Source organism: Pseudopodoces humilis, chromosome 17, assembly GCF_049639895.1.
Source record: "Pseudopodoces humilis isolate 2021_Gansu_Grassland_sample_001 chromosome 17, ASM4963989v1, whole genome shotgun sequence".
Lineage (NCBI taxonomy): Eukaryota > Metazoa > Chordata > Aves > Passeriformes > Paridae > Pseudopodoces > Pseudopodoces humilis.
The window spans coordinates 15,174,896-15,184,419 of NC_142216.1; the positions used below are offsets into that span (position 1 = coordinate 15,174,896).

Genomic DNA, 9,524 nt, shown 5'->3' on the forward strand with positions numbered 1-9,524 from the left:
GGGAAACCTTTCTGACCCTACAGCAGAGAACAGCCTCACTGAGCAGGGTTACCATCCCAGAGGCTGCAGCACAGCTTTCCCCTGAGCCATTTGTACCACTGGGACATGGGACACAGAAAAAAGCTTTTAGAGAATCTGCAGAACAGTTCTGGCTTGGAAGCCAAGGAAGGCTTGGATGTATAGACCATCATCACCAGACAGACCTGCCCTGGTGCTGGCAGCCAAGGGCAGTCCAGGAAAGCAAAATATAGAGCACATTAATCCTGTAGCACTGTAATCATCAGGGCAAGGCAGAGCCTTGCAGGGACACCCTGTCCTGGCATGGCCTCTAGCGTGGCTGGGGTGGTGGTTTGCTTTAGCCAGGGCCAGGTTCCTTTCACCAGGTTCTTTTTGCACCTATCCATGCATCCATCTGTCCATCCTTGCCGTCCCACCGTCCGACTGGTTGAGCTGGCAAGGGTGCAGGGTGGGAGGCAGGATATTGCGTTAAATCACTGGGAAAGAGAAAGGGTAAGCACAGGGTTGACTGAACTTCTTTTTCCTAAAAAGTTCTGTGCAAAGATCATCATTTCAGAATCACACATTTGGTATTTTCTACCTTTCTATAAAACAGAAACACGTATAGTTACTGCTGCATTCCTACTCATGTGAAGCTGTCCTTCAGTGGAGAAGGTAAAGCAGGAACACAGGGAATGCTGCTGCAATTTGCAAGTGCCAGTCTAATGAATTACAGGGGAGACCATGCCAAAGGAACACGTGTGCTAAAGGGACACAAAGCTGGCTCAGCAGGGCCACACTCAGACTGGCAGCTGCCCACCAGGCCCCACACCTGTACAGGGATGCACTGGTTGCAGGGATGCTGCTGTTCCAGGGCTACCTTCCTCCACACAAAGCTGCAGTGATACAAGGAGCAATGGGTTTAGACTGAAAGAGGGGAAATTTAGGTACGAGGAAAAACGTTTTTCCCTGTGATGGTGGTGAGGCCCTGACAAAGGTTGCCCAGAGGAGCTGTGGCTGGCCCATCCCTGGAAGTGTTCAAGGCCGGGTTGGACAGGACTTGGACAGCCTGGGCTAGTGGAAGGTGTCCTGTCCATGGCAGGGGGTTGGAATAAGATGAGGTTTGAGGTCCTTTCCAGCCCAAACCGTTCTATGAGTCTGTGAAGCTGCAGCACCAGGGCAGGTGCTTGTTGATATCCTCTGCTGACTGGGAGTTGGATCCTGGTTTGAGCTCTGCACTGTGGGGGAAACTCTGCAGAAACCTGGCCCTGTCTTGTGCCTCCCCAGAAAGCCTCAGGCATGTGCTGTGTTAGAAATAACTATTGATAATTATGTTTAAAACTTTCATCTCCTTCTTTACATCTTCCCAGTGAACTTAATGATGGAAGCAGTTGCCAGATGTTAATTATTATCATTATCAGCTCCTAGCATTTACTGTACAAAGCAGTGCTTTTCCTGGTCTTGGCGCTCTGTGATTATAGCACAGGGAGAAAGGCAGGTTCATTAAAGCAGCCCGCAAATGTTAGTGTTGTCATTATCCAATTAACGTTCCTCTTCACAGGATGAATATAAACCTGACAAAGACCTCTCTGAAGTGGATCTGAAAAACGCCATCCGTGTGCACCACGCCTTAGCCACAAAAGCCTCTGACTACAGCAAGAAGTCCAACGTGCTCAAGCTGAAGACAGCTGACTGGAGAGTCTTCCTCTTCCAGGCCCCGTGAGTCCCAGCAGTGCCTGGATGGGCAGCCTGACCTCCAGGCACTGCCAGACTCCCTCTGACCTGGCCAGATCAGCACACAAATTGGGGGCCACACCTACGGGGAGGAAGGGGCTGAGGGTCATTCCTGCAGGGCTGTGCAGAGGATTTGGTTATAGGTCACAGTTTCTTGGTAGCTTTGTGCCGGTCCTTGAGGTCCTTCCCAGCTGTCAGCAAGGCAGGCTGAGCAGGATGGGCTGGGATGTGCAGGGCTGAGAGAAAAGGCTTCTCTTGCTAACTTCTATTGGAGTATTCTGGAAGGGAGAACATCTGTGCAGTGCAGGTGATGATTGCCCTTGTCAGCTTTTGATGGGGAAACTGTCTAAACCTCCTTAAAGCAGTCTCCCCAGCCAGGGTAGATGTTTTATCTTAGTCCATTGCTGAGGAATGTTATGGTGTTAATAAGTGTCAAGGGTGATGAAGTAATCTTCTGCCTCACATCTTCTGCTGAGAGAGGTGACGTTGTCTGTAGGTTGGGCTGGGGTACTGCTTTAGCTTGACATCTGAATTTGTGCAGCAAACACCCACCTGAAGGCTCGGGGCAGCAGTGTCTGGACAGATTTGATGAAGGACCCTGGGCAGCGTCTCACAAATGACATAAATGACATCCTGCTCTGTGGAACCTCTGTTGAGCTCCTCAGGAACACAAACCAGAGCTGGTGAGGAAGGCAGGACTGCCCAGGCTTTGAGAGGCAGACAGCAGCCCTGAAATCATCAGGGCACTGTGGAGCAGCCAGTTAGACAGTGTTTCCCTCTGTCTTCCCCTTCCCTGGCACAGAAGTGGCATCAAAGCAAGGCCACTGATGGCCCTCCTGAGCTCCTAAATCAGGCCCTAGGGCTGTTGTCAGCTGTTGCCTGCTCCTGGTCCAAGAGCATGTTCAGACTCTCTTCTCCCCTCCTCCATCACAGAAGTAAGGAAGAAATGCTCTCCTGGATCCTGCGAATCAACCTCGTTGCTGCCATTTTCTCTGCTCCAGCCTTCCCAGCTGCAATCTGCTCCATGAAGAAGTTCTGCCGCCCGCTCCTGCCCTCATCCATGACCAAGCTGTGCCAGGTAATGTGTGAGAGGAGTGGTGGAGGTGTGCCCAGTGCTCAGGAGGCCCTCCAGAGCAGGGTCCCCCTGTTCCTGCCTGAGGGGCACACTCAGGTGCTCAGTGCAGGAACAGGGGAGTGGAGTGGGCAGCTTGGACAGACATGGAAAATCCTGGAATCTGGCCAGTGCTTCCTTTGCACTGGCTACAAACAGCCCTATGCACACACCTGCCTGTTGGTTCTGGCTTGTTTATTGCTCTTTGCCCATCACATCCCAGCACCTTCCTGCTGCTGAAGGGGAAACAGCAGAATAGCTCCAGAGTTGATGCAGCAGAACCCAGCAGCCCAGGTTTGGTTTATATCATGGCACCCTCTTGTTTCTGGAGCTCAAAAACCACAGATGAAGGGGATGCCTGAGTTCCAGTCAGTAGGGAAGGTTTTCTGGAAACAAGGGGACACTGTGCACCAGGCTCAGCTAACCAAGAGCAGCTGCCATGCAAAGAGTAGCTTTTGTTTCCCTGTCCTGGGAAGGCCCAATGTGCCTTAGCACTTCCAAAAAGTAGGGACACACTGCCATGGCCCCCCAGCACAGGGGAGGACAGCCTGAAACATCAGGGCAGAGACACAGCTCCTGCCTGCTGAGACAGATGTGGCCAGATGGTCACCTTTGTCAGAGCCCAGACGGGGAGGGTACTTGTATCTCCAAAAGGAGCAGGATGAGCAGCTCTTGGGACAGCGCTGCTCCTGCCTGGCTGCTAGAGGATGCATGTTACAGGAGCGTTTTGTGCTTATCATGCCAAAGATGCCTCAGTGCCAAAGAAATCCACTCTTGGCACTTGAGGTACCTGAGTTTTGCTCTTACTCCAATACCTGTGTTTGAGCTGCTCCTTATCAGATGAATTTGCAAGTGCACAGCACACCTTTGGCTCCAGCACAGTGGCTGAGCTCACGCCCCTGCAGAGAGAGTTCCCCCAGCCACAGGCAGGCGGAGCACTTGGGTGCTGCACTCCCACGTTTTAATACCTGACACGCTTCTCTCGGCAGGAGGAACAGCTGAGGTCTCATGAAAATAAAATGAAGCAGATTGCAGACGAATTAGCAGAGCATAAATTACATCCTGTAGAGAAGAGCCTCAAGTCAAAAGAGGCTGAGGAATACAGACTCAAAGAACATTACCTAATATTTGAGGTAAAGGAACTTTCATCTTTTCTGTGATAAATGATACCTTGGCTGATTGAGGAGAACTCCAGAGTGGGTGCTGTGAGTCTGGGAGAGCGTGAAAGGAGACAGAAGGACAAGGGCACCCAAGCTGGATGGGTGTCTTGGGGCAGCAAAAAGCCTCACTGTTTTGCACTGAAGCTGAAAAAAGAAATAAGAGCCATTTCCTTCCCTCCGTGGTTTCTAACCAGAGGAGGGGAAAAATGACAAGGGAAAGAAAATCTTCCTTTACTGTGCCAAATTTTGACATTTTTTCATGTCCCAAGTAAGACAGTGGTTCAGTTCTCAGTGTGATGCAGTCTTTTCCAGCAACATTAATAAAAAGCAAAGAAAAATCATAGGAGAATTAATCTTATTTTGCTGCAGCAATTTTTGGAAATAAAGCCAAACACAGTGTTACAGCTGAGTACAGACCCTTTGAGGATGCATGTAAATGAGTTTTAACCCCCTGGAAAGTCTAAGAAGCATTTAACTGTGGGAGAAATGGGGTATTTTGTTCCAGTGAGAGTTGAACAGGTGTGGTTCCTGCTTACATAGGTGTCAGTGGGAAGGGACTGCTGGAGGCCTCTAGTCCTGCTTCCAGCAGGAACTTGGATTATTCCTAGTCTTAGCCCAGACTGAGTGTGCCGTTTAGTGGCCGAGCCTCAAAAATCACTAAGGATGGAAATATCCCACCTCCCTCATGCCAGGGCTGCACCATCCTTTTGTGTAACACCCATCCTGATTCTCCAAATCCACAGCTCCCAGCTGCTTGTTCCCTTCTCTTTGTACCAGCCTTCCAAATAGTTGCTGCTGCCTCCCTTTTTCCAGCATCTGGTTTCAGATGCCTACAGAGAGGTCTCTATCTGAGCTTTTCTCTGGACTGCCTTTTCAGTCTTCAAGGAGAAATTGGCACTTCCAGGGCATAATTCATCTCATCTGTCTTATGAGATGTACTCCAGAAATGCTTGTTTCTTTGTGCTGACAAAGGAGCCAGCACAGGCTGCCTCTGAGACATTAAGAGAAAGGATGGGTATTACACAAGTCCTCAAAAAGATCCCATCTAGCATTGGAACAAAGGATCCAGGCAGAGAGGATGCCTCCCTTTATGCTGTGCTCTGTGAGGAGCATTGGGGGCACAACTCAGCAGCAGTAACTGAACCACTGGATGGAAACAATGACAAGCAGAAGTATTTTAACCAATCAAGGCGAGCTCCTAAATCAGGAAGCAGCAGGTCTGCTGATCTCACTTTGCCCCCAGTACCCTCCTTATACAATCACAGTGGCAGCCAAGACCTGTAAAAGCAACTGGAGGGTCCTACACACACCCACACACACCTTTCTCCTCAGACCTTCCAACAATCAGGCCAGGCATTGTGCTGGGGTTACATTTGTGGGGTGTGATTAGCGGGATGCTGATGATACGGGATGGGTTTTCCTGCAGCAGCTGATGGAATTGTTCCTGCGTGCCGCACACACCGTGGCCTGTCCCCGTTCCCAGGCTCTCTGTTCCCTCTTTCCCTGCAGAAGAGCCGCTATGAAACATACATCAACCTGCTGTGCATGAAGATAAAAGTGGGGACAGATGACCTGGAGAGGATCGAGACCAGTTTCTTCAAGGTGGAAGCTGACGATCTCGCTTTGCGGAAGACGCATTCCAGCCCTTCCTTGAGCCAAGGGCACATGTCCATCAGCTGTAAGGCAGAAAAGGACATTTTAGAGCAGAACACTTAACAAGGAACATGTGCACGGGGGGATGAACCGGCAATGCTCTGCGCTCCTGGACTTAGATTGATGAGCACAATTTTACTTAGGAAATTGCATGAGCAAAACTGTAGACATGTATGACATGAGGATTGCTCTAGTGAAAGAAATCAAAGAAGCTTTAGTTGACACTCTCTGTCAATGCTCTGGCATTTCAGCATCATCTCTTCTTCATTCCCAACTGCACCAGTGGCTTTTCTTTCCCTCCTGCTGCAGCCTGCACAACAAAGGGATGTGCTGGTTCTTCAAGGGCTGGGTCGCTCTTTCCTCCACCAGCCCCATCCCTCCTCCTTCCCTCCCTGGAATCCCCAAGCGGTTCATGGTCACAGTCCCCAGCAGTGCAGGAAACTGAGCCAGGACGACGTCTGTGGCACCACCAGCGCTCCCAGAGAAGGGCACAGGGTGGCAGGGGCACGTCCCTGCCCCAGGAGGAGCACGGCGCGACAGGACGGGTGTCGTGAGCTGGTCACCGACCGGGCGAGAGGCGTCTTCAGCACGGCCACGTGGGAACGTCACCTGCCCACGGCAGGAGAAGCCTGAAGGGCCCTCTGTCACCTTATCCTTTTTATATATATATATATATACATATGAATATATATATAAATAAATATATATATATAAGGAAACGTTAACGTGGGTTTTTAACCTCAGTGTGTAAGTGAAGGCAAGCTGCCTGGGGAAGACATTAGGGATGTGGAGGGTCTGACCAGCCCACCAGGATGTTCTAAAAAAAATGGAGTAGCTGTGTATCTTTTTTTTTTCTTTTTTCCTTTTTCTCCTTTTTTTACTCGAATGGAAATCCCACCTGGCTTTGCTGTGAAACATCGCTCTCCCATTCCTGCTTATTCAGACAAACTGCCCGAGTGGCTGCTAGTTTGGGATCCACCACTCTGGGTTCGAGGCACAACTGGAGCCGTGCGCGAGCTCCTGCGGAACCTTTGCGTGCAGGAGCGATCCCACCTGCCCCTCCCTGCTGTATTCCTCCATCCTGCGATGCACATGCTGTACTCTTTTAAGTGGGAATTGTGTTTCTGTTCCTTTCTGCTGTCTGTGGTCCAATGATTTATTGTTGTGCTGAAGTGATTTCTCTGCATTTCAATGCCACGACTGTCCTCCCACACTTTATTTATTTCAATATTTTGTTTGATCCTTTATCTCAGATTGCTTTTCTTTCCCCTAGGTGCATTCACAGTAATCAAGTTCCAGTTTTGAAGGATCTTGTAGCTGCTAATTACAGTCATTTATTGTTCATATTTTGCAGCATTTTTTAAACAAACAATATAAGATTTATTTGGACCTTCAGTATTTGAGAGCCTACGGACTACTGTTTTCCATGATGGTTCATGACACTAAAAACCTCTTTCCAATTTTATCGCCTCTTCTTTTATCTCTGTTTCTTTGTACAGTTTGATAGTTTATTTGAAATGATGCACTAAGAATCATGTAAAAAAAAAGAATAACAATAAAACTGAATCTGTTGGTAAAGAGAATTGGTCTGAAGCATCGTTCCACCATGTGCTGGATTGATCACAGATTTCACAGCACCAGAAGACCAGGCTGATTCAGATCCAGCACCTGATGCAGAAAAGCCAGGATCCTGTGGATAGACAGCACCAGGAAACATCAATTCCTTTCCACAAGTGGGTACCAGCCCGCCCATCCTCTTGGATGGTTCTGGAGCGGGTGTGGATACATGGGCTGCTTTGGGAAGACATTCAAGCAACTCTTCCCTCCGTCTGGTGCATCCCAGGTGTGTCTGTCCACATACAGCCTAGAGATTTATGGGAGCAGAAAGGTCCCAAGCCCTGCATTAGTGACTGGAGATGTTCTCACAACGGTTCCCAGAGGAGTCTGTGGCTGTTTCTCCAAGGCATCATTGCGTTTGTGTCAGGTATTGTACAGACTTGCACCGAAGACCTTCAAGATGTTCCTACTCACAGGAAGTGTCTGGTGCTGAGACTTTCACAGTGGAAGTCCAGGAAAAAGCTGGGCCAAATTCCTCCTCTCCAAAATCCCAGGTAATATTTTGTACTTCAGTCTTCCCCTCTGAGCATCCCTTCCAGCAGGCAGTGATGTCCCCAGTGTGTCTGAGCTGCCACCAAGAGCAGCTCAGCCCCCTGGCTGAAGGTGCCAGTCTGCCATCCTCAGCTGGAGTAACTTGCAGAGAAAAACAAGATCTTGGAAAAGTCTCCTCTGGGCAGCAGGAAAGAGACTCAGAGCTGTGAGCCTGAACACCCAGTGGATGTGGGAAGGGGTGAAAGCTGATGTCAGACAACACTTGGCAAGACAGCTCAGAGTACTAAACTTGCTCTTACCGAGTACCTGCAGTTTGCTTCCTGCACAAGTCCTGATCCAGGTGCACAGGCACGTGAAAAGTTGTTGAGAGCATCTTACCTACATGAGGGCAGAGCCAAAAATGCCTTGTTTGACCAATCCACAGCCTCAGCTTGTGACTTGGAAGAAAATGGATCTTTTCATCCCTTTTCTCCCTCCCTGGAGATCAAGGACTCAGCCACCCACCACTAAGAGAGAAGAGCAGAGGAATTCTCAGAGGAATTAGGCAGCCACATCCTTTTCTCCTCCTGGAGTTACTCAGATGCACTTTCTACACCTCCCCAGTGTGTGTCAGCCCCTCCAGCAGGCACCATGACTGCTTTGGGTCTCACACAACCTCACCTGGCAGTGCTGGTTCAGCCTGGCCTCCCAGCCAGGCCACTTGTCCTGGACACAACCACATTCATTTTGGAGGGACTTCTTTGTGGGGGAGACTTCGTGACCCCAAAGCCAGGATCCAATGCTCCTCTCCTGCTTGTGTCTCCAATCTGTGTCAGCAGAGCAACTCCTTTCCCTCTGGGAAGGGCAGTAAAGGCACCATAAATGCAGAGCAGAGCTGTCAGGAGGCTTTGGTGGCTCCCCCACCTGTGAAAGTTGCTGTAAAATATTTACAGCAGAACCCTAGGAACACACATGGCTGGAAATGAGGAGTCTAAAAATAAACCAGCCAGGGAAAAAAGAGAGAGATACAGGCTCCCTTCAGAGGCAATTGGAGAGAAAATTGAAGTAGCGTAACTGCCTCTAAATATAGAACACAATTATGGGAATCAAGGGGCACGTTTAGCGAAAAAATCACCACAAAGAATCCTGAGGCTGCCATGGCTCAGAGCTAGTGGTGTCTCAGTGGATGCAGAACATCACAGATCCCTGCAAACCATGGAGCAGGGAAACATCCCCCTGTGCAGGGCAAACCCACAGCTCCTCTCCAAGGGACCCAGAGAGATTCCTGGTGGGGATCAGCTGCATTGAGCACACCCTGTGATGTGGCCACATGGTTGCTCTGCATGCCAGGGACACACAAGAGCTGTACCTTCTTGTAATGCAGGTGCTGCTGTGCCAGCCTTGGGGGCACTTCTCCATGAGTGGAGCTCAGAGATGCTGAGGAGAGTCAGGCAAGGAGATGGGGCTGCTTTGGGAAGCCAAAGACACCCGATCTCTCTCTTCCATGTGCCTGCTTTCCCCAGGGATCAGCCTTGGTGATAATCCACACATGTCCCTTCCAAGGGGCCAGGTGTTCTCTGCCTGTTCCTGCCCATCTCACCTTGCTCTGGGAGCCACTGGAAGAGCCAAGATGGATCAAAGGTGACGGGGAGCTGGGGCATTCCCCAAGAGAAACAGGAGAGTGGAGAGCTGCACGGCTGCCTTCATCCAGCGAGGCTTGGGGCTGCACAGAAGTGGGGCACAAAGGCAAATGTCACCCAAATCAGGACTTGGCCCTACCA

At 50.0% G+C, this 9,524-nt stretch overlaps 1 protein-coding gene across 3 annotated transcripts in view; it reads left to right on the forward strand.

Moving 5' to 3' along the window:
• PSD2 (pleckstrin and Sec7 domain containing 2) overlaps window positions 1–7,211 on the forward strand; it is a 71,961-nt gene extending 64,750 nt beyond the window's left edge. For 2 of the 3 annotated variants that reach the window (XM_088063657.1, XM_088063658.1), the window contains exons 13-16: window positions 1,559–1,716; window positions 2,665–2,809; window positions 3,832–3,975; window positions 5,512–7,209. In XM_088063657.1, coding sequence (XP_087919783.1) covers window positions 1,559–1,716; window positions 2,665–2,809; window positions 3,832–3,975; window positions 5,512–5,718 — 654 coding nt within the window. In that variant the 3' untranslated portion in view covers window positions 5,719–7,209. Of the gene's footprint in view, window positions 1–1,558; window positions 1,717–2,664; window positions 2,810–3,831; window positions 3,976–5,511 lie in introns of all 3 variants that reach the window. The other variant, XM_088063659.1, reaches the window with a different exon arrangement.
• The last annotated feature ends 2,313 nt before the right edge of the window (window positions 7,212–9,524 follow it).